The 25,572-nt window shown below is 44.0% G+C and overlaps 1 protein-coding gene across 3 annotated transcripts in view; it reads left to right on the forward strand.

Moving 5' to 3' along the window:
• The window catches only part of CTNNA2 (catenin alpha 2), a 520,748-nt gene that overhangs the window by 463,831 nt on the left and 31,345 nt on the right, over positions 1–25,572 (forward strand). For all 3 annotated transcript variants that reach the window (XM_087962697.1, XM_087962698.1, XM_087962699.1), the window contains exons 15-17: positions 1,413–1,594; positions 5,941–6,046; positions 14,073–14,207. In XM_087962697.1, coding sequence (XP_087818823.1) covers positions 1,413–1,594; positions 5,941–6,046; positions 14,073–14,207 — 423 coding nt within the window. The remainder of the gene's footprint in view (positions 1–1,412; positions 1,595–5,940; positions 6,047–14,072; positions 14,208–25,572) is intronic.

Raw genomic sequence — 25,572 nt, forward strand, 5'->3', positions numbered from 1 at the left:
TTAAATGTACCAAACAGTGGGATACAACCCTGGAGCTAAACATACTTTCAGTTTAGGAATCATGGCTGAAAGGTCCCTATTTTGATCTTGAAAAGTAATTATTACTTTTGCTGTTTTCTTGCAGCATCGTCTCAAAAAAAGTTGAAATAAAGGGGAATTCTTGTGTTTACCATTGGTCTCAGAATCAGTTTAATGGTGATATCCATTGAAACTCTTTTCAAATTCCTCTAGGAAAGTTATCTTTCACAGCATAAATTCTGGAGCATGCAAAAGTCTATCAAGAGCTGAAAATTTAGTTTACTTTTTTAAAAAATATTTTTTTTAAATTTTTCTCCAAGGTTGAAATGCAAAATAGAAAGAAGAAGAAAAACATTAACTACCAGACCAAACAAGACATAGAAAAAGCATTTTAAAATACGGGTACAACAAATAACAAATATATTATTACTAATAACGTTAAACATAAAATGTCTACCCTGATTGAATGCTGAAAAAAATAACTCAGATATCTGATGCCTTCTCTCCCTGTTGCATAACAAAGCTACAAGTAGTTCTAAACTTTCCCATCTATAATTACTAACAATGCTAGGTTACGTGAAAAGAAATCTACCATTGTAGAAATCTATTGTCTATCAATCAAGTCGACCCACCATCTATTCACTATAAAAAGAAACAGATAACAGGTAACCCCCCCAAACAAGACTCATCTTCAGAGCCCTCTGTTAACAGTCTGTTATTGTATTTAACACAAGTTCACAAACGGCTTCCAAAATTTCAGAGTTTTCTTAGGGTATTAGTGACAGAGTTTGATGATCCAGTTCTGTGCAGATTGTCACCGACTATGATCCAGCTCGCTAGCCAAATTAGGGCCATCTGTTACTATATTATAATTATACTGAATTTTGAGCTGTTTTTCCCCTTTCTAGTAGCTAATGAAATAGTCGACCCATGAAAGATTCTGCGATAATAGATATTTCGTTTTTAAGGTGCCAGTAGACTGTTCGTTCAGAAAAACAAGCCAAGCTGACACTGGACCCAGGCTGGTCCAGCTCTGAAAAAGTTGGCCAGTTGGCATCGGTGATCTAAATCAGAGGTCCCCCAAACTTGGCAGTATTAAGAATGGTGGATTTGAGTCCCAGAATTGTTCAATCAGCATGGCTAGCTGGGGAATTCTGGGAGTTGAAGTCCACAAGTCTTTCAGTCGCCAAGTCTGGAGACCCCTGAAGGATGCCTCATCAGCAGAAACTAACCCACAAGTACTGCAGATTAGATTCAAACGAAGGCCAGAGTGGATAACATTGCATTTTTAACATGACTCCCCTACTTAGGAGAAGTGGTGAGAAGCTCTCAAAGCTTGCGTTCTTGACAAGGACATGTCTTAAAATTACATGATTCCGTGTGGTTTAATACAGGCCATCATGGCTCAGCTTCCTCAGGAAGAGAAGGCGAAAATAGCTGAGCAGGTAGAGATATTCCATCAAGAAAAGAGCAAGCTGGACGCTGAGGTGGCCAAATGGGACGACAGCGGGAATGACATCATCGTCCTGGCCAAACAGATGTGCATGATCATGATGGAGATGACGGACTTCACCAGGTAGGTCGGTCAGTGTCGTTTGTCCCTGCGAGGGTTGTCTAGGGGGATTCTCACTCACCCAGATCATGGTTGTCCCAAGGGCGCTGTTCAAAAGTCAACTGGACTTTCCTGGTTTTTTTCTACTAAAGAATTGAGATGCAAAACTTCTTCAAGAAGAACTGAAGAAGCTTCTTGGATAAGAAGTAAAATGTTTTCAGAGAAAACAAAATCAAGAAAGCCCAGTTGCCTTTTGAGCAGAACCTTTTGGGCATCCTTGTGAGGTTTGTTCAGAAGGAAACAATTCATCCCCAAGATAGAAAACATTGAAGGAAAAAAAATCTGTGTCAAATCAAGATCAGCTTGCATTCTCTTTGTTAGAGTTTGCAAAAGCCACACAGGAGTACTTACCACCACTCTTTTTTTCACAATTTTTTTAAAATTCTATTTCCAAAGTTAAAATACAAAAAAGAATAAGGAAATAAATTAATCACCATCAAAATAGTAAAAATGAAAAAAGTATTTTCCCAGCAGTCTTAATCCAAAACCTTCTCCCATGATCTGAAGGTCCTAAGTAGGGTTGTTGTTGTTTTCAATTGTTGCTATATTCACATTGGTTTTGTGTGAACAATCCTACTAGCCCCAACTGCAGTGTAAAGTGACACTCAAGGTGGGAACTAACTACCTGGGAGTCTTGGCAGGATGGAAAAACTAGGTAGCTCTTAGCCCTCTGCCGTAATTCCTCCTCAAGTTTCTTGATGAGATCATTTGGAATAATATTAGGGGGGAAAATGCAGAGCTGATTGTAATATTGATGAACCACAAGAGAAAGAATGGTGCAGGGATGTTACTAAGGGTACCTGGGATGAGTAGCACAAGGGGTGATGTGTTGTGTTGCAAAAAATACAACTTACTGGTTTATACCAGACATTGTGACGGCAATACAGAAATGCTTTATTTGTGTGGTATCGAGACTCATGTTGTGCCTTCTTGGCATCATCTTGGCTTGTGACAGATCAGGGGTTCTGCAGGCCAGGATATGTTAACAATAAATCAACACCATAATTATCATTTGTTATTGTTGTTAATATGCCTCATCATCATGACTTGTTTTGGAACATACCTGGGGGAGAGGGGGCATGGTCTAGTGGTTTAGGTGCCAGACTAGAAACAAGGAGACAGGGAGTTCTAATCCTGCCTTAAACATGAAAGCCAGATGGTGACTTTGGGACAAACACCAAGAGGTGATGAATTCTAGTCAGGGGTGGGATTCTATCGGTTCAGACCAGTTCAGGCGAAGCGGATGTTAAATTTGCATCTGGTTTGCTAAACCGGTATTTGAACCAACCGGCTGGCCCCGCCCACCCCTCCCCTCCCCTCCCCTCCCCTCCCAGGGGTCTCCACGCGGCCCATTTTTGATGCAGGTAAGTGCAGGGTCCACACAGAGGCTCAGGGAGGGGGGGAAACGGGTCTCCGGGAAGTCCGGAAAAGGGCCTGTTTCTGGCTTCCGGAGGGCCTCCAGACCCCGGGGAAGGCGAAAAATGGCCCTCCCGGAAGTCCCGGTAGGCCACGCCCACCATGGCCACGCCCACCCAGCAACTGGGCAGCAAACCGGTTGCTGGGATTTTTGAATCCCCCTCCTGGTGCTAGTGCCATCTTAGGCACGAAAGCCAACTTGGTGGCAATCACCAGGAGACCGGGAGTTCTAGTCCCTCCTTAGGCCCGAAAGCCGCCGGCCGGGTGACGTCAGGCCGGTCCCTCTCTTTCAGCCCAAGCCACCTCACAGGGTTGTTTTAGGGAAGGTGGGAGGCGGAAAGAGGGATGTGTGTGTTCATCACCTTGAGCTATAATTATAAAATATTAATGGTGTAATAAAAATCTAATAAACGAACAAGGCAAACAGCCAGACGAGTAATTACAAAAACAAATAAATAATTTTTAAAAAATCTGAAGCTCATCCAGCATTTTAACAAACCTCCCTGATAATGTTCAACTTTGTGCAAGTGTCAAGCTGCCTTCTTTGATGTCCCCGCTGAACTCTGACCCATTTCCGGATTGGATCTGACCAATTTTACAAGTTAAATCCAGCTAGGGGAGTTAGAGCGGAAATGCTGAGCCCTTTTGCTGCTTTGCACTCCTCCAGGAATACCCTCTTAATGAACACTTTTAAAAATGCATCTAGAATTAAGTCCAGGAGCTCGGAGGCAAAAACACGACCAAACTGCTGGCGAAGCATTCTGGGGGTACTGTAGATCTACAGTGCCTCCCACTTTCCCCTCCACCCTAGATCTCCTAACCTATACTCTGATGAGTAGTTTAAAGAGCATGGGGTGCTAAATTGGGGAGACAGTCATCTCACATATTCTGCAAGAATATGAAAAACAAAAATGGAACTGTTGATACAGTTTTACGGAGGAATTATTGAGTCTGTCATTCGCACTTCTCTAACTGGTGCAGCCACCCAACAGGACAGGAACAGACAGCAACGGACAGGACAGGATTGCAGAAAGAACCAGCCCGTCTTCCATAGAAGACCTGTATATTGTGTGGGTCAGAAGGAGGGCTGAAAAAAAAATAACTGTAGACCCCTCACATCCTGGACATAAACTGTGTAACAAATAACAGAGTTGGAAGGGACCTTGGAGGTCTTCTAGTCCAACCTCCTGGTGAGGAGGGAAGCCTTATAGCATTTCAGACAAATGGTTGTCCAATCTCTTCTTTAAAACTTCCAGTGTTAGAGTATTCACAACTTCTGGAGGCAAGTTGTTCCACTGATTAATTTTTCTAACTCTCAGAAAATTCCTCCTTAGTTTCAGGTTGAATCTCTCCTGGTTCAGTTTCGCCTCATTGCTTCTTGTCCTGCCCTCGGGTGCTTTGGAGAATAGCTTGACTCCCTCTTCTTTTAGGGCAGCCCCTGAGATATTGGAAGACTGCTTTCATGTCTCCCCAAGTCCTTCTCTTCATTAAACAAGACATAGCCAGTTCCTCCAAACATTCTTTATGTGTTTTAGCCTCCAGCCCCCTAATCCTCTTTGTTGCTCTTCTCTGGATACCTTATTCCCAGTGTGCTCTCACCAAATGTTATAAAGTGGCATTAACACTTCACGTGATCTTGATTCTCTCCCTCTGTTGATGCGGCCTAGGATCGTGTTGGCTTGTTTGGCAGCTGTAGCTCGTGGCTGGCTCATGTTAGGTGATTGTCCACTAGCACTCCAAGATCCTTCCACAATTACTACTATTGAGCCAGGTACCACCTATACCATACCTGTGCGCTTGGTTTTTCTTGCCTAAATGCAGAATCTTACTTTTTTCATCGCTGAATTTCATTTTGTTAGATAGCACCCAACGTTCAAGTCTGTCAAGATCCTTCTGTATCTTAAGCCCATCTTCTGGAGTGTTGCTATTCCTGCCAGCTTGGTGTCATCTGCAAATTTGATGAGTTTCCCCTTCTATCCCCTCATCCAAATCATTGATGAAGATGTTGAAGGGTATTGGGCTGAAAGACAGAGCCTTGGGGTACCCCACTGCATACTCCCCTCCGTGGAGGTGCCGTTCCATTGCATAGTTCAACTAAACACGGGGACAGTTTTTTCTCCTTGTGCCATCAGTCTGCTGAACACATAATTTTCACAGTGCTGCCTAATGTCTAGGTATATTTATCCATGTAGTGTCTCTGTAGTATTATTATTTATCCTTCTTATTATCTTCTTTACTCCACCTTTGATTGGTGTTATTATTATGATTAGTTTGTCGCATAAGCTAGATGTTCAGACTGGATTTGGCATTTTTGTCTATCTATCAAGCCTTTTTCAAGGACCTGGGATAGGCAGATCTGGTTGTTTGATGGTGTTATAGATATCGTTGCAGGATAAAACCGCCTGTTGCAATTGACTGATGGTGAACTTATCAATGCCAAGAGTGTTCAAGTAGCGTTCCAGTTCTTTTGGGATTGCATCCAAGGCATCCATTATTATTCGGACTACCTTTGCTTGCTCAGTCTATTTCTATTTGCAAGTCTTTGGATGTTGTTATTTTCTTCAGTCCTTTCTCTTCTGTTTTCCTGCCTCCAGGTATTGCCACGCCCACTATCCAGACCTCTTTTTTTTTGTCTTTCTTATCGACAGTTGTTAAGTCTGGAGTGTTATGTGGCAGGTGCCTGTCTGTTTGAATTCTAAAGTCCTAGAGCAATTTAGCTTTAATGATGTATTTAAATAATTTGTTGTTGTTGCTGTTGTTGTTGCTTTGCATGTACACTGAGTGCAAATTCCTTGTGTGTCTAATCACAGTTGACCAAATAAAGTATTCACATTCATTTTCATGGCTTTGTTTCCAAGCATTGAGTCAACGGCTTTCCCCCTTGTCTCTTCCAGGGGCAAAGGGCCACTGAAGAATACTTCTGATGTCATCAATGCCGCCAAGAAAATTGCAGAAGCCGGCTCCAGGATGGACAAACTGGCGCGGGCAGTGGCCGATCAGGTAATTTCAGAGCTGCTCTGGAGATGACCTTGAGCGGCGGAGCAAACCGTTCCTGCCCAACGTTAGGGTGGCGTGTCTGGAATTGTAATGTGTTCCTTTCTGGTCAAAGCAGCTTTCCTCAGCAAGGTGCTGTGCATATATAACAGGAAAAGAAACAGAGAGAGAGAGAGAGAGTCCTGAATTTCACACTCAGGATGCTAATTGGCTTGGGTGCCTCTGAGAATTCTGGGAGTTATAGTTTTCATGGTACCTGGTTGGGGACGGGCCATGATTTTTTTTTTCACCTTATTAGGATCACATCAAGGAGAGTTGCACAGGTAGTCCTTGACTTACGACAACAATGGAGCCCAAGATTCCTGTTGCTAAACGAGAGAGTTGTTAAGTGAGCTTTGCCTCCTTTTACAACCTTTCTTGCCACAGTTGTTAAGTGAATCACAGCACTTGTTAAGTTAGTAATTAGATAGTAACATGGCTGTTAACTGGATTTCCCTGTTAAATTTGCTTGTCAAAAGGTCGCAAAAGGGGACCCCATGACCCAGAGACACTACAACTGCCATAAATGTGAACCAGTTGCCAAGTGGCCAGTATTGATCACGTGTCCATGAGGATGCTGCAATGGTCATAAGTGTGAAAAAACGGTCACCGGTCCTTTTTTTTAGTACCGTTGTAACTTCCACTAAACAAATGGTAGCAGGTCAAGGACTACCTGTGTTCCCATTCCTCCCGTTTTCTTTTGCAGTCTCCGGGGCGTCCTTTATCGCCCATAAGCCATGCCAGTGTTTTACATGCAACCCACTTTTAAGCAACTATTTAAAAGGGAGAAGCTTTAAGCATCTGTGAAAACAGGCTTCAACTGTTCTGCCTGGAAGCCATTGCTGCAGGAAACAGCGCTGTTGCTAATTGAAGGAGAAGAGCATGGGGGGGTCACAGCCTGTTTTAAAGCAGCACAGTGGGTAGAGTTATTTAATTGCAGAGGCTTATGGAATACGTGGCATTTGTAGGATTGGTTCTGTGGGAGAAGCCATTTTTGCAGCACAGGGAGCCTGATTGGGGTGAGTTGAATCTGTGGCAGGGTTCAGTGAGTGAAGACCCATTGGCAGCTGGCTGATAGAATCAAATGTCCAGAAAGTGGATTTCAACTTCCAGAAGAGAAGGACCAGGGGAGACAGGAGAGCAGCCTTCCAATATTTGAGGGGCTGCCCCAGAGAGGAGGAGGGGGTCAAGCTATTTTTCAAGGCACCCGAAGGCCAGACAAGGAAGAATGGATGGAAGCTGAACAAGGAGAGATTCAACCTGGAAATAAGGAGAAACTTTCTGACAGGGAGAACAAACAGCCCATGGAACAGAAGTTGCCCTCGGAAGTTGTGGGAGCTTCAGCCCTGGAGGCTCTCAAGAAGAGACTGGACTGCCCTCTGTCAGAAATGGTGTAGGGTCTCCTGCTTGGGTGGGGGGTTGGACTAGATGACCTACAAGGTCCCTTCCAACTCTGTTAATATTCTGTTATTATTAACTCTGTTAATAATTTCCCAGTCTTCATAGCCATGGCTGAAGATTCTGGAAGTTGAAGTCCACAAGTCTTAAAGTGGCCAAGTTTGGAGACCCCTGCTCTGACTAATCCATTACAACCGTGTCTCCTGGCCCATTGTACACTTTACTCTTCCAGCTACTACAGTCAATATGCAACAACAGCTCCATCTTTAAAACATACCTTCCACGCCTGCTGCTATTTAATTGATCCTTTAAAAGTGAAACTGAGCAAGGAGAGGTTTCCACTCTGCCCTGTAGAGCCTCGGAAAGAATTCCTTGGTTGGTTTGGAGAAATATCCTCAAAAGTTCGCTTAAAAAATCCCCAAGCAAACCACAAAGAGACCCCATAACTACCGGTCTGATCTAAAATAAAAGCCGAACAGCTGCTCAGCCGAGCTGGGAGCACCAGCAGAACTTTTGAAAGCATCATTATTACTAGGTTTTTTTTTAAAGTAGCTGAGGTTATTTGTCTTTCTCAGAGCCTCAAAACCGGGGAAATTTTATCGAAGTTTGGAGACCGCGGCGTTAGCTTATTATGGGCTGTTTCATTTTTAATCACAGCGCGAAAGAGAAAGAGAAAAAAAAAGAGAGTTTTAATTTGCTCCTTCCATTTGAGGCTTTTGTCGTCTCTCTGGAGGATTTAATCTCAAAGTATATTTCAAATGCAGGATCTCTGGAGTGGAATAAATGTGAGGGTGCTAAATGGCAGCTAACTTTAAAAAAAAAAAAAAGACCTCTGGGATTTGGATTTGAAAGATGGGGCCACTTTGGGAAGAGAAAGGAAGAGACAATTTCCTGGCATTATCATATATATGGAAGGAGAGATTAGCCTTAACTACCCCAGGAAATTCTCAAGAGGGCTGGTTTAAGAGAAAAATAATAATATGCAGAATGTATGGTGGAGGCTGCCCGCCTGTATATTTTTTACTCACATTTTAATGGGTGCCTGAATTTTATTCTACCAAAGAGCCAAGAAATTTGTTACTAGTTTCTTCTAAGTTCTACGAAGAATGGTTGCAGAAACTGGGTATGTCTAACAAAGGGAAGGACTAGGGGTGACATGATAGCAGTCTTCCAATATTTGGAAGTCACAGAGAAGAGGGGGTCAGCCTATTCTCCAAAGCACCAGAAAGCAGGACAAGAAATGATGGATGGAAATTAATCAAGGAGAGGAGAGTTAAGGAGAAATTTCTGAACAGTGAGCACAATTAACCAGTGGAACAGCTTGCCACCAGAAGTTACAGTGCTCCATCACTGGAGAGTTTGAAGAAGAGGTTGGGTCGCCATTTGTACAGAATGGTGTAGGGCAGGGGTCCCCAACCATCGTCCACGGACCGGCACCGTCCGTGGAACAAATCCTACCGGGTCGCTGAGTTTAGGGCGCTTGATCTATGTTGATGAAAGTGCTTCCGGTGAGCTTTTCCAGGTAGAAAGCTCACCGGAAGCACTTTTTCATCAAAACAAGATGGCGGCGCCCAGCTGATGCCGGGCACTGGCGCGGCGCCCAGCTGATGCCGGTACCGGCTGCGGCATAAAAAAAGGTTGGGGACCACTGGTGTAGGGTCTCCTGCTTGGGGAGGGGGTTGGACTAGATGACCTCCAAGGTCTCTTCCAACTCTCTTATTCTGTAAAAGAAGGACTGGGGGTGACATGATAGCCGTCTTCCAGTGTTTGAGGGGCTGCCCCAGAGAAGAGGGGGAACAACCTCTTCTCCAAAGCATCAGAAGGCAGGAGAAGAAGCAACGGATGGAAACTAACCAAGGAAAGAAGCAACTTAGAACTAAGGAGGAATTTCCCGACAGGGAGAACGAGGACTCCGTGGAATGGTTTTCCTCCAGATGTTGAGGATTCTCCATCACTGGAGGTTTTCAAGAAGAGACTGGGCAGCCATTTGCCTAGAATGGTACAGGGTCTCCTGCTTGGGGAGGGGGCTGGACTAGAAGACCTCTAAGGTCCCTGCCAACTCTGTTACCCTATATTCAGTTCTAAAAGCCCTTTACATCTCCTGCTGGAGATGAGGAAGAAACAGATGTGAAAATCTACAAAACTATTGTCAGTTGGGGCAAACAACCCTAAACAGGAACGACCAATGAATGTCATGAAGCATTTCCCCACCTTTTCCAGTTCTCTTCATCAGTAGTGGAGCCCATTCCTAGCCAGTTATTCTAGTCGTGTGATCAGAATTTGGCCGATTGGCAACTGGCACGTATTGAGTAGAGTAGGGGTGGGTTTGGACTGAAGCCCACCTGGCTTTATTTCACGTAGTTCTCCACTTCAGTTGGGAACCAGAATTTCCATAGCTAAGCAAGGCAGAAATGTGCAATGAATTGTTCCCGCCTTTATAACCTTCTTTTGCTGCGGTTGTCAAGAAAATTCATTAAAGGAATCTGGCTTCCCAAACTTTTTGCTTGTTGGAAGCCAGTTGGGAAGTTTGCAAATGGTGACTCCATAACCCTGCATTTATCATAAATTCATGTGAGTTGCCAAGCACCCAGATTTTCATCTGACTGACCGTTGTAAGTGCAAGGACTGGTGATAAGTCACTTTTTTCAGTGCTGTTGTAACTTCAAACAGTTGCTAAATGAATAGTTGTAAGTTGAGAACTACAAAACTAGGAATCTTCTACTTGACCCAGTACATTTTTCAGCTTGGAGAGTGGCATGAATTCTTTTCTCCCATTCTTTTTTCTTCAGCCCTCATTGTCTCCCTTTGTCTTAAACCAACCTTGAGCTAATTATGCTTCTGCATAGGAAGGCATGGCGTTTGGAGAGATGGCTTGCTGTTGCCTGCATGAAAAATGACTTCAGCTGCAAGGTTTCCTGGGAAGGAGCCGCCTCCTCTAAGATGTCATTAAAACAAGGCAGGCAAAGGCGTCAGGATTTGAATTTGATCCACACCCTTAACCCGTAGCTGCTACAGAAGGAACCTATATATTTTTTCTCTGTAATGTGAATTGCCTTGCAGATCGCAGATAACAGATAATCAGAGTTGGAAAGGACCTTGTAGGTCATCTAGTCCAACCCCCTGCCCAAGCGGGAGACCCTACACCATTTCTGACAAATGGCAGTCCAGTCTCTTCTTGAAAGCCTCCAGGGACGAAGCTCCCACAACTTCCGAAGGCAACTTCTGTTCTATGGGTTGATTGTTCTCCCTTTCAGGAAATTCTTCCTTATTTCCCCCCTAATATCATATTATAATCCTTTCCATAGTAATTGCTCATAGCATATCATTACATTATTTTATCTTAACTATTATGTTTATATTATGTTATGTGATATTTCTCTAATTTCTTATCTAACCATTGATAAAATAAGGGAGCCTGTCGTGTCTAGTCGTGATCAGATTTCGGACACTTGGCAACTGGCATGTACTTATGACGGTTGCAGTGTTTCCCAAGGCTGACGTGATTCCCTTTAGCGACCTTCTGACAAGCAAAATCAATGGGGAAGCCAGATTCACTTAACAGCCCTGAGATTAACTTCAGTGATTTGCTGAACAACGGTGGCAAGAAAGGTCGTAAAATGGGGCAAAAGTCAACAACTCTCTTGCTTATCAATATAAATTTTGGGTCTCCATTGTGGTCGTAGGTGAGGGCCACCTGTACTTTTCAGGGCAGACTCCATCACAACTGGTCTCAAGCCAAGGACTACCTGCGCAGCAGGACCTTCAGTCGTATCACCAGCCTTCCTCTCTCTTCGGCACCTGCCCCGTAAATTACGTTCCAAGTTTCTTCGGGGATCACAAACCCTTCAGAGAGTCCTGACTCCGTTGAGCTCAACTGAATTGTGCCCGTGTCGCTTTGATTTGTAAGGCACGTCCAAAGACGCCACAAGTGCCGTTCCGCCAGTGGGACGTAAGAATGGCCGTTTCCCGGTTGCAGTTTGTTATGGCTGCTTTTCTGGGCTGAAAATCTCTCTCTTCCATGTGGTTTGTCCTCTACCATAAAAGATAGTATATTGTGCACTGGGAGAATTTTATGTGCGGTCTGAACCATATCCTAAGGAGACGGAAACAATATTTTTGCTGTCTGCTTTACAGTTCATTGAGTAAGTGACAAACGATAGTGGTGCTTCCTTTCTCTGTTTCTCTCTCTTTGGCCTTCCTGAGCTCCGAACCGTTTTATGCTGTGAAAGAAAAATTTATCGTTTCTTGTATTTGTGTAGTAGGGCTGTCCTACTATCATCTTTTTCATCTTCCCTGTTACCTTCCCCTATTGGTATCTTGTGATTATCTTACTGAGTTGTTTGCATGTACACTGAGAGCTTATGCCCCGGAGACAAGTTCCTTGTGTGTCCAATCACTCCTGGCCAATAAAGAATATTCACGAATGAAGGAAAATATACACCTGCCAGGATGATGCGAGATTGGATTTGGGTCCATTGGGGCCAAAGGTTTATTCTTCCGGGTTTGGGGACTCATGCTGGAGCCCATCTTCAGGGAATTTTCAATTTAATTCAAGTTAAATTCAGATGGCCACCCGCAACTCACTCATGTGACTCTATGTTGTGGTTTGCTGGCAGCAGGTGCAGAGGGCTGAAGTCTCAGAGAGTGAGGACCCAGACAAGGGGCCTGCATGTGATGCAGAGATGGGGCCAGGACTATCGGAGAGTGGGGTGCTGCCTTCGGAGGTTATGGAGTCTGGCAGCAGTGGCAAAAAGAGACCCGAGGACCCTGTGCTCAGTGCGCATGCACACACGGCTGCTCGAAGGAAACAGCAGGCTTAAGCAGCACGGGCAACTCGGGAGTAATGCTGGAAGGTGATGGCCCCTCCCATAAGGGATAAAAGCCAGCCTTCGGGGTTGGCTTCTTTGCAGGAAGCAATGAAGCTCTTTCTGCTCAGAATCCTCGTTGAAGCCCTGCTTACTCCCGTTTGTTTTTGGAAACTTCTGGCTTGGGATATTTATCTGCAATTAGTCTTTTGTTCCTGGCAGCCTTTCGCAACCTTGAAAGGGCCGGCTCTTCTCTGGGACAATGAGTTCTGAATGCCTCTTGGCTGTGAATGCACAGAATTCACAGCACCGCATTAAAAGGGTTTGCTTTTATACATACTTTGTGTTTGTTTGATTTGAACAAGGCTTGGGTCAGAACACTCCAGGTGCCTTATTGCCCCAATACAAAAATATCCAAGAACTCCAATATAAAAACCAATAAACCCCCCCACTCCCCCATGGCAGCCATCAGACTACTGGATGGGCTCCGTACCACCCCGAGGTCCCAAGACCCCTCGGTCACACCAGGTCTTCAGGGCCTTGAGAAAGTGTGTCAAAGTGGGAGTCAAACGCATCTCTGCAGGGATGAGGTTCCACAGGGAGGGAGCCCCCCCAGAGAGGGCCCTTCTCCTTCGCCCTGCCAGGTGAACCTCCTTTAAAAAGGGGGACTCATAGGATCCCCGGCTCCCCTGGTCTGGCGGGTCAAGTAGAGGTGACTTGAAAGAGGCCGTCCTTCGAGTAGCCTGGCCCCAGGCCACGGAGGGCTGTGAAGGGAGCACTCGCCACCTTGACTTGGACCTGCATGTAAACAGGCAGCCAATGCAACTCCCGCAAGAGAGGTGACACACGTGCAAATCTAGGCTTTCACAAAAGCATGCAGGCTACCCATTTGGAAGCTTCCGGATTTCTTTCCAAGGGCAGCCCCTTGTACACTGCATTGCAGTAGCCAAGATCTGTCACGGTGATGGTGATGGCGTCATCCATTCAGTCAAGTGCTGCTCTTGGCAATGCTGTGGGCCAGGTCTCCCCACGTCTTCTGATCTTGTGGTTCTTTCTTTGAGCTTTTCTGTGCTGTGGCTGGTATCCGGCCACCATGTTCCTTGATGGCCTGGTTTCCCTTTACTGCTAACTCTTCCCAGAATAATTGCTTTCTCCAGGGACTATGGAGTTTCTCAGCCATCCAGCTCATGGTTGTCTCAAAGGTGTTTTTTTCAAGGGGCAGCTGGACTTTTATTGTTTTTTCCTTGAAGACCTTTCACTTTTCATCCAAGAAGCTTCATCGGTTCTGACAACAGCAATAGCACTTAGATTTATATAGCAATTCACCGTGCTTTGCAGCCCCCTCTAAGCGGTTTACAATGTCAGCCTCTTTCCCCCAACAATCTGGGTCCTCAGATTACCGACCTCAGAAGGATGAGTCAGGGTTGTCAGGATCAAACTCCAGATTGTGGGCAGAGTCAGGCTGCAATACGGCATTCTAACCGCTGCGCCGCCACGGCTCAGGACGTGAATGAACAATGAACCGATGAAGCTTGAACGAGAAGTGAAAGTTCTTCAAGGAAAGAAACGAAAAAGCCCCTCCGAGACTTCCTCCAGCGAATTCCCCCACGTGAGAGGGCCAAAGTGAGAGAGAGAAGATCTGGTGGTCTGTGTGAAACCAGCCACCCAACAACCGAGCGAGGGTTGCGGTATCCACCCTCAAAGTGGCTGAGCTTTCTCTGCCCATTCAGCATCTCAGTAGCCATGAATTAAACTTTAAGTTGCTTCTCTCTCTCTCTCTTCCTTTGCAGTGTCCCGATTCGGCCTGTAAGCAAGACCTGCTCGCCTACCTTCAGCGCATCGCCCTTTACTGTCACCAGCTGAATATCTGCAGCAAGGTCAAAGCAGAAGTCCAAAACCTTGGCGGAGAACTGATTGTTTCTGGGGTAAGACGTCCCTGTATTTTCCTGTTCTAGAGTGTCTTGATTTCCCTCCCCTCCCTCCTTTTGGAAAATTTATACATCTTCCCCTTTGAAAAGCCACATTATTCCAGTCTGATGAAATGACCGGAGACTTCACTGCGGTGTCATCCATCCAAAGAGCTTCTGCTCTTCACGCCCATTAAAAACATAATAAAGTGAGATATTAAATCCATTATTAATAGGAGCTCGGTTTTATATTTAGCAAGGTTGGGCAGCCAGATGGGCTTTTTTCCTTCCCTGAGGGTGGGAAAGCTCCCCTTTCTCTACACGCTTCCCCCCATCTAAAGTGAGACGCCCTGGAGCTCCTTGGTGCAGGTGAACCTCCTCAGCAGGAACATTCCATTCCCCTTCCTCGAAGGGGGGAGACGATAAATGTAGAGGGACTTGTGGACTTCAAGTCCCAGAATTCCTCAACCAGCCGTGTCTTTGCTAGCTGGGGAATTCTGGGAGTTGAAGCCCACATGTCTTAACGTGGCCAAGGTTGGAGACCACATGCAGAGGACACACATGTACGCAAGTTCTTTGAGGGGCCGAGACATCACCAAGAGCCTGATTTCTTTTTCAAGCAAAGTAACTAATAAAACTTATAATCCTTTCTCCAAAAGAAATGTTCTCACTTAAAAAAACATGGCCCGGCCATAGACATTATGCAGGTAGTCCTTGACTTAACAACCACAATTGAGCCCCAAATTTATGTTGCTAAGTGAGACGTTTGTTAAGTGGGACTTTTTTGCTCCAATTTACAACCTTTCTAGCCACAGTTATTAAGTGAATCATTGCAGTTGTTAAGTTAGTCAGACGGTTGGGAAGTGAATCTGGCTTCCCCCGTTGACTTTGCTTGTCAGAAGGTCGCAAAAGGGGATCACGTGACCCCTGGACACAGTGACCGTCATAACTACAAGTCAGTGGCCAAGCATCTGAATTTTGATCATGTGACCCTGGGGAGGCTGCAACCGTTGTAAGTGTGGAAAATGGTCACAGGTCGTTTTTTTCACTGGTCATTGTAACTTTAAACGAATGGTTGTAGATCAAGGACAACATATAGGTAGGGAGGGAGGGAGGGAGAGAAAGAGAGAGAGAGAGATTGATATATAGATATAGATAGGTAGATTAGATAGATAGATAGATAGATAGATAGATAGATAGATAGATATAGATAGGTAGGGATTAGATAGATAGATAGATAGATAGATAGATAGATAGATAGATAGATAGACAGATATAGAGATAAATAGATTGATATAGAGATAGATTGATATATAGATATATAGATATATAGATATAGATAGGGAGGGAGAGAGAGATTGATATATAGATATAGATAGGTAGATATAGATAGGTAGGTAGGTAGGTAGAGATAGATATAGAGATAGATAGATAGATATATAGATATATATATAGATAGATAGATAGATAGATAGATAGATAGATAGATAGATAGATAGATAGATATAGAGATAAATAGATTGATATAGAGATAGATTGATATATAGATATATAGATATAGATAGGGAGGGAGAGAGGGAGAGAGAGATTGATATATAGATATAGATAGGTAGATATAGATAGGTAGGTAGGTAGGTAGAGATAGATATAGAGATAGATAGATTGATATATAGATATATAGATAGGTAGATAGGTAGGTAGATAGATAGATAGATAGATAGATAGATAGATAGATAGATAGATAGATAGATAGATAGATGATAGATAGATAGATAGATAGATAAAATTGATGATAGATAGATAGATGATAGATAGATAGATAGATAGATGATAGATAGATAGATAGATAGATAGATAGATAGATAGATAGATAGATAGATATAGAGATAATTGATATATAGATATATAGATATAGATAGGTAGGGAGAGAGAGAGAGAGAGAGAGAGAGATTGACATATAGACGGGGTGGGATTCTACCAGTTTGCACCTATTCGCTAGAACTGGTTGTTAACATTCTAAGCAGTTCGGACAATCGGTTGTTAGAAGAAATGACTGGGCCAATCCTGTAAGGAAGGCAGGAAGGAAACATTCTGGTGTTGCTTACAGAAACTGCCTCTCCGCTAACCCTTATTACATTCTTGGCAGGACTAGACTTCCTGTCTCAGGAACTTCTCTGGAGTTTTTTTCCCCTCCTTTGCTGTTACTTTACTTGTGTGGGGTGACCATTCAAAGTTACAATGGCACTGAAAAAAGTGACTTAGGACCACTTTTCACACTTAGGACTGTTGCAGCATCCCCACAGCCATGAGAGGCCAGGCGAGGAGATGCGTGCCTCGATATGAGTGATGTTGAGTTGGCCACACTCAGCCAATAACATGACCACCAAGCCATGTCCACCCAGTCACATGACCACCTAAGCCACGCCCACCACCTAAGCCACGCCCACAGAACCGGTTGTTAAAATTTTTGAATCCCACCCCTACATATAGATATATAGATAGAATCATGATTATTTGGCTCCTCTGGGCTTAATAGCAATGCCTGATTTTTGTCCGGGTAGGGAAGTTTGTCAAATTGCCCATCATCTAGTGACCCACCCTTGGACCAAACAGTGGGCTAAATTTAACACTCAGCCATCCAGCCAGGCTGTGGAGGGCAGGGGCTCTTTTGAATTCACCTGCTGCATCCAGAATTCACTTTGCTGGCCTGGCATAAAAGCTTTTGCCACCTAGCATTTCCTGAGCAGTTGGCCTCATCCCATTGCAGTTAAAGGTTATTCTCCTCTTAGCCTCCAATTTTTTAAAACTACAGACAGTCCTTGACTTACAGCAGTTCATTTAGTGTCTGTTCAAAGTTACAGTCGCCCTAGACTTATTATTGCTTTTCACCTGTGTGACTGTGGCAGCATCCCGCTGGTCACAGGATCAAAATCCAGGGGCTTGGGCTCACATGATCCCCTTTTGCCACCTCCTGACCAGCAAAATCAGATTCAATTAACAATAGTGTCACTCACTTAACAACTGCAGTGTTTCACTTAACAATGGTGGCAAAAAAGGTCATAAAATGGGGCAATGTCTCATTCAGCCAAAGAAAATTTGGGTCATAAATTGTGGTCGTAAGTCAGGACTGCCTGTCTATGGTTCCAGGCCTCTGCCCACAGAGACACAGAAAAACAGCCACGTCCACCTTCCCAGGGGCTGGGATGGACCCGTCCAACGCAGCTGGACAGCCGCTCAGAACAAAGGCTTATTTCTGCCTGGGGGGCCTTGTGGGGAGAGGGTCCCCCGGATCCTGCCACGTTCTTGCCCTCTGGGCCCAATCGCGCCCATTGAAGATGTTCCAGGGGTGGAAACGAGTCTCCTTGGTCCTCCCATCTCTCCCTAGGACAGACCAGGGTCCTCCTTTGACTTGCTGACATGGCTGGACCTGCTTCCATTCTCATGGGTTTTGACCACGCCCGCCTCCTTTTGATCCGCCCCTCAATCCCGCTAACGCATCGGCTTGGCTGCTGAGCTTCAATCTCATTTCTGTCCTTTTCCCCCTTCTGTCTTCTGTAGAAGCCATCTTGGACACATGCTCGAATAGCTTGTGTGTGTTGTTGGCTTGCCATTACATGCAGTGAAACTCAAAACTTCTTCATTCCCTGTGTGGTGGTCTTCACCCCCATCATCTTTCTGCTTTTTCTTCATTAAGCCATCCGCTGAAGCAGTGCTACCATCAACTTGCAGATAATTGGCATTGTGTGTTGTAAACCTAAAGTCGCATTCAGAGAAGACTCCCAGCAATGTCTTCTCTTGATCTTTCTGGTGTTGGTGTAGGCTTTTCCCTTCACAATGCCTTCCTAGCAATTGTGATGTTGTTGTATTATATCAAAGAACTGGATACTGTATGCTTCAAGACTATCCAATGATATGGATTCCAGCTTCACTTCATCTGTAGCTTCCTGGCTTATTTTTATGCTGTCATCTTGTTCATCCATTCTCTCTTGGATAGCCAGTTGCAAATAAAAACTTTGGTTTTATTTGCATCAAATAAAAAGCAGAGTTTGCATACAGTACGATGCTCATGGTTTCCTTCAAAAATGATTGACAGTTGGAAAGCTTATATATTCACTTTTGGGATTCCAGCTTCTACCCCTGGACTCGATGAGATAAGGTACACGCTCGCTGGTGAAAACTAATATGTGTGCATATTATCTGATGATTCTGTAATGAAAGTATCTATAGATTATTTGATATTTGCAGTGTTCCTTAAAGTATTGAACTTAGCAATGTGGGTTTGATGCAAAGCAATATTTTCTTGCCATTTGTTCAGGATTTTGTTAAGTGTTAAGTATCTTAACAATATTGCATCCAGCATTGGTTGCCATGATGTAAAAAAAGATGTTGAGACTCTAGAAAGAGTGAAGAGAAGAGCAACAAAGATTATTAGGGGACTAAAGACTAAAACATATCAAGAACCATTACAGAAATATACCAGTATACCTAGTTTAATGTAGAGGATGACTCGGGGTGACATGACAGCTGTCTTCCAATATCTCAGGGGCTGCCACAAACAAGAGAGGGTCAAGCTATTCTCCAAAGCGCCAGAAGGCAGGACAAGAAGCCATGGGGGGAAACAGACCAAGGAGACAACCAGCTTAGAACTAAGGAGAAATGTTCTGTAGGTGAGGACAATCACTGGAATGACTTACCTGCAGAAGTTGTGGGTGCTCCAACACTGGAGATTTTAAAGAAGAGATTGGATAACCATTTGTCTGAAATAGTATAGGGTTTCCTGCTTGAGCAGGGGGCCGGACTAGAAGACCTCCAAGGTCCCTTCCAACTTTGTTATTCTGTTCTATCTTCTGTACCTGTTAGATAGAAACATGGTCTTTCCTGCCATTTTCTTCAGCAAACAATCCTCAAGGCTAAACTGTATTGAGGCGCCTCAATAATTCAGAACCAAGTGGGATTCAGTAGGTTTGGTGATATGTATTTGTGACTGAAATTACATGTATACATTTGTTTGGTGTGTACTGTTTGGCAATGCTGCATCTACTTTTCATCACCATGGTACAAAAAAGATGTTGAGAGGCCAGAAAGTATGCCAAAAAGAGCAATAAAGATGATAGGGCTGAAGGCTAAATTGTACCATGAACGGTTGAGGGAACTAGATATGTGGAGGCTATTGAAGAGAAGGACTAGGGATAGCAGGATACCTGCCTTCCCGTCCTTGAGAGACTATCACAGAGAAGAGAGGGCAGGCTTAACTCTGCAAAGCACCTGAGGGTAGAGCAAGAAGCTTGTTAAAGAGAGACGCAACCTAGAACCATGGAGAAATTTCTCAACAATGAATACAATTGATCACTTAAATGGCTTGACTTCAGAAGTTATGGAGGTTTTCCAAAAGAGACCCAAATAATGATTTGACTGGGATGGGACAACCTGCGAGCAGGCAGGGTTGGACTGCAAGACTTCCAAGGTCCTTTCCAGCCCTAGGAGTTGGTGAAATTCTGTGGAAGAATCTGTAGGTGAGAGAATCTCTCATTTTAATTTCGGTTTCTCATTTTCCTCACCATATATGTGCTAGGTCAGGGGTGGGCAAACTTTTTGGCTCGGGGGCCGCATTGACTTTTAAAATTTGACAGACGGGCCGGGTCAGCACAAGATTTTTTGGGAATCGCCCCCCTTTCCCCCCTCTTCTCCTCCTTCCCCTCCTCGGAGGCCCCCTGAGTCAGGAGTTGCTACGCCGGCGTGGCTCCAGTCCGCATTGCGGGAAGACGCTCCAGCCTGCAAGCTTTGCCTTTGCAAAGTTTAAGCCTGGAAGCACCGGGAAAAAAGGGGATCGGCAGGGACTCACCTTCGGAGGGTCGCACTCGAAGGTGATTTGAACTCCCAGCTGGGGCCTTTGCAAATTTCTTTTCTTTCCTACCCCTAGATCGCTCCGCACTGTTTTGCAGCTTTGGGGCCACGCGGCACAGGGCAATACGCCACGCCCAGCGATTTTTTTTCAGGGCGGGCCAGATTGGACAGACCAATGGCTGCGATTTTTTTCAGGGCGGGCCGCATTGGACAGACCAACGGGCCGGATGTGGCCCGCGGGCCGTGGTTGCCCACCCCTGTGCTAGGTCCATATCTTCATCTCTTTGCAAATAGGGGTGGAAATGGAGTAGGCGAAACATCAGTTTAGTACGTTTCAGCATCTTTGCCTATTCCACGAAATATAAATTTCTTAATGGTCGTGCATTTTGGGGACCTATTTTCCTCTTCTGCACAACCATTTCCTTGGGCTGTAGTACCCAAACTTTAAACTCCAACCCCGTTTAAAGTGGCAAATCAACATTCTTCGGGCAGTGAATTTGTATGAATTCAAGAGGTTAAGGATTTAATTGCCTGTAAAAAAAAAAAAAAAGAATTGACCAGTAGTTTTCTTCTACATTCTTGTCATACGCAATCCCTTAAAAACGGAAATTGCATGGACTGCCAAGAGGGTGGATTAAGACACGTCCCCTCCTGAATTAAGGGTAATGTATACAACGTGTGGCCGTGAAAGAGCAGAAATGTTCTTGAGAACTTCAGAGGACCAGGCGACGTCCAGCGCAAATCAGCAGTTTAGAAAACTCGTTTCAAATCTGCCCAAAGCAGGGGGGTCGTCAAACTTGACAGCTCCTCCTCCAGTTATGTTTGCTCAGGAATTCTGGGAGTTGAAGTCCACAAGTCTTAAACTTGCCAAGTTTGAAGACCCTTGATCTAAAAATGTTGTCTTTCTTCTAGGACCCATCTATATTTTAATAAACTGAAAATGTTCATTACTGGAGATGGATTAAAAGTATTCTTTGGCAGCAATAAGATTTCCTTTCCAAAACCTGTGTTTAAAAATATGCGGCCATTATACACATAGTAGTCCTTGACTTACAACAGTTCACTTGGTGGCCGTTTGAAGTTGCAATGGCACCAAAAAAAGTGACTTATGGCTGTTTTTCACAACTGTTGCAGCCTCCCCAGGGTCACATGATCAAAAGCCAGATGCTTATCAGCTGGCTCATACTTATGACGGTCGCAGTGTTTCCCGGGGTCATGTGATCCCCTTTTGGGACCTTCTGATGAGTGAAGTCAATGGGGAAGCCAGATTCGCTTAACGACCGTGTTACTACTATAACAACTGCAGGAAGCACAGTCGTAAAATGGGGCAAAATTCACTCAACACCTTGGCCACAGAAATGTTGGGCTCAATTATGGTCGTAAGCCAAGGACTACACACAGATCCTCTCTTTAAGGGAGGTGGGTGGTTTAGAAATGTGAAGGAAGGATGGATGGATGGATGGATGGATGGATGGATGGACGGATGGACAGACAGACAGACAGACAGACAGACATGAAAAAAGAAAGGAAGACAGAAATAGACAGATAGACAAACAGACATGAAAGAGATAGATAGATAGACAGACAGATAAGAATGAAAAAGAAAGAAAGAAAAGAAAGAAGAAAGAAAGAAAGAAAGAAAGAAAGAAAGAAAGAAAGAAAGAAAGAAAGAAAGAAAGAAAGAAAGAAAGAAAGAAAGAAAGAAAGAAAGAAAGAAAAATAGAGACAGACAAACAAACATGAAAGAAAGAAATAGACAGACAGGCATGAAAGAAAGAAAAATAGAAAGAAAAAAGATAGAGAAGATGAGATGAGATGAGATGAGATAGAAAGATACAGATATTTGATGGTTGATTTTCTTGGACCATTTACAACTAAGTAGTTGTGTCTTTACCTAAATGGAATATTATTTACCAAAACTCTTGAACCGCAATTGCTAAAAGCGGCTTTACTTTAGAACAAGACAATAGACTCACACTTTGCAGCCTGTGCAGATTGCGGCCTCTCAACAAAGAAGCAAAAAATGGGAACGGGTGGGTGTTATTGTGACACGCTCATCACACAGAATTGTTTCCAGTGTGTTCTGACCGCAAAGCCTCTGCATCGCCTAGGATAGCTTCGCTTGAACCCTTTGGGGACCCTTTGTTGTCCACCAGAGACTTCTGAGCCTCTCACAAGCATCTCCCCAAAGGTCAGAGAGTTTGATGCCCTTTTGGACTGTGGGAGACTCGTCTGCCCCCAGACTATGAATTCAGGTCTAGGCTGCCTGGACGGTTTATCCAGGAGAGGCCAGCACAGTCATGTGAGAAGCAAGTCAACAGCGGGATGGGGGTTGTTCAGCAAGCATTGTTGGCTTGTCAAGATGCCCGTGATATATAGAAGGTGATGCAGTGATATATGGAGGACAGGACTATCGCTAAAATGAGTTTTGACCACCAATCAACTTCATATTGGAACGGAATTATTTTGCCCTGAGCAGAAAAATGTCTTGAGATGACTTCTAGAGAACAATTTGTTCTCTGTAGATTTTTTTTTTAAATGAACAAGTCTCAAAGGGCTGCTTGAACCAGATAGATATCATGACATCAAGAGCAAAAGAGCAGTTAGGCTGATAGACTTCTCCACGGTGCTTCACGGCCCTCTCTAAGAGGTTTGCACGGTCAGCCTCTTGCCCCCCACAATCTGGGTCCTCATTTGACCCACCTCGGAAGGATGGGAGGCTGAGTCAACCTGGAGCCAGTCAGGATCGAACTGCTGGCAGTGGGCAGAGTCAGCCTGTAATACTGCATTCTAACCACTGCGCCGCCACGGCTCATGTGGGAAATGGCTAGTGGTCATTTCGTTTGCTGTGCTGAAGTTGTGGCAGGTCTGATGCCCATGGAAATATTCTGATATAGTCCTGGGAATGAGAGGGAGGAGCAGTGCATTTGTGACACCAGATCATAGAAGATTGTATTATAGTAGTCAGATTAATCAATAGACCAGAGACTAGTACTCAGATTCTGCTAAGTCCATTTATCGTAGTAATGTGAGCTTTTTAAAAAGATTTTTATCTCACCTTTTCATTTGTATAAATAACTCAGGCGCTGAATATACTTAATGTTAATATTCTCCATTCCTCTATTTTCTCCATAACTACCTTATGAGAGGTGAGTTCGGCTGAGAGAGAAGGAATGACTGGCCCAAAGCCAGCCAGGCGCCTTTCATGCCTAAGGCAGGACTAGAACTCACCATCTCCTAGTTTCTAACCTGTTGCCTTAACCATTAGATCAAACTGGCGATTGTTCAGCAATAGATTCTTTGACAGAGTTCATAACCAGGAGTCAACATAGAATAAGTATAGACTGATTGCTGATGGTCTGGAATATCTATTTTATAATTCCTTTTGTGAATATTTTGGTTGATATTGTATGGTTTCCTGGGGTTTATCTTCTTTATAAATGCATTGCTACATTCACTAGGTTGACCTTTCTTTCACACAAATATATTTATTCCTTCTTCCTTTCTTCAGGGACACAGTTAATACGATTACGATTCTCTTTAAGGGCCATTGTCAAAGCAAGCACTGATATGCCCTCCAGCCTTTATCCAATAATTTTACTCCAGCAGAAATTACTTCATATGCAATCACAACAGAACCAGTAATGACTAGAGATTGTAGATATTGAAAAATACATGAATGGTTTTATTTACCTCCACCTTGCTTAAAATTACAGGTCTTCATCATTTGTATAAATTTCATCTCGTTGAAAAATCTAGGAGGGATCTCTTTCTTTGTTATTTCCACTTCCTTTCTGATAAAACTTCTTCTTTCTTACTTATTTGCTCAGATTATTTATTGATAGAATTCTATGCACAGTTCCCTTTGTGGCGATACAGTCATCCTGATATATTTTGTTTTACATTGGGCTATCCTATACCTCTCTTCTCTCTCTAACTTTCTCTTCCAACTTTTCAGTTATTGGCTCTCCTTCCCCAAATCTTACCCTTTTTTTTTTTTTGCTTTTTCGGCATCTTGAGAAACATCTGTGCTTATCGATGTCCTATTCCAAAAAAATGTCAAATGCAGCTTTATCATTACGAAGTAGCATCGAAACAATCCACTTCAGATCCTTTCTTTTCATCTTTCCTTTCATTGTCTCAGATTCTTCTACAAAAATTTCCAAATGGAGTTTTTTTTAAAAACATTCTTTCACATCAAAAAGGACCCTCCACATTAAAATCGCGGAAAGGTGCTGCTTGTGAAGTTTCTTGTTAGCCAAATCAGCGATTCAATTTTTTTTCCCCTAAGTTCAGAAAGTTAAGTTTGCACGAAGTTCAGAAATTTCATTATCCATCATTTGCTATTCAAACCAAGCATTAAACTTGGTCTTGCCAGTTATTCTTCCGCCTGTAATATTTACTCAGGGCTTTTGATGTGTTCATGTTCTTTCTTTCGTGGTGAAAGAAACGTCCTCCTTTTCAGGCTCCCTAGGAGGAAAGAAAGAAAAGAAATAGAAATGCCATTGCTTCAGATCCTCTCTTTCAGGTTTGGAACCCCTTTCTGACTCCAACTGACTCCAGCAGCCTAAGGGAGGAATGGCTCATTCAGGCCGTCCTCGACTTACAGCCATTCATTTAGTGACCGTTTGAAGTTACAACAGCACTGAGAAAAGTGAGCTGCAACTAGTCCTCTCGCCTTTATGATCGTTGCAGGATCCACGAGATCCCCGTTGGTGACCTTCCCAGCCAGCCCCTACCAGGCAAAGCCAAGGGAGGAAACCGCCTTTGTTAAAGGGTCTCTCCAACCTTTGAGGCTTGGAGTGGAAGCCCACCAGTCTTAAAGTGGCCAAGGTTGGAGACCCCTGCTTTAAGGGCCCCCTGATTAACAACCACAACAATTCGCTTAACGACTGGGGCAAAAGAGGCTGCGAGGCTGGATGCGACTCACTTAACAACCGGCTTGCTCGGCCATGGAAATTCCAGTCACGATTGTGGATGTAAATTGAGGAGGAGTCCCTGTACGTTGCAACTTTATTGTTTAACTGTTTTAATGACAAAAGCAGCTCTTGGTTCTTATTACAAATATCAACTACTGACAAACCAAAATCCAATTGGAAAAACAAAAAACAACAGAAAGCTCACCTTCTTCTAAAAAGGCCAGTCACCCCTGTTGCCTCTGAGAATTCCTCCTTTTTTGCATGTAAATGACTATATCCTATGACCACAATTGAGCCCAACACTTCTGTTGCTAAGTGAGACAGCTGCTGAGTGAGTTTTGCCCCATTTTACGACCTTTCTCACCACGGTGGCCTGCAGTTGTTAAGTTAGCACCCTGGTTGTTAAGTGAATCTGGCCTCCCCACTGACTTTGTTTGTCAGAAGGTCACAAAAGAGGGATCGCATAATCCCAGGATGCTGCAGCCGTCATAAATATGAACCCGTTGCCAAGCATCCAAATTTTGGTCATGTGACCATCACAAAAAGCTGTAAGTATGAAAAACAGTCACAACTCCCTTTTTTTGGAGCCATTATAACTTTGAACCGTCACTAAATGGAAC

Source organism: Notechis scutatus, chromosome 4, assembly GCF_049901735.1.
Source record: "Notechis scutatus isolate UNSWTSFEM ecotype Mainland chromosome 4, rNotScu1.2, whole genome shotgun sequence".
Taxonomy (NCBI): Eukaryota; Metazoa; Chordata; class Lepidosauria; order Squamata; family Elapidae; genus Notechis; species Notechis scutatus.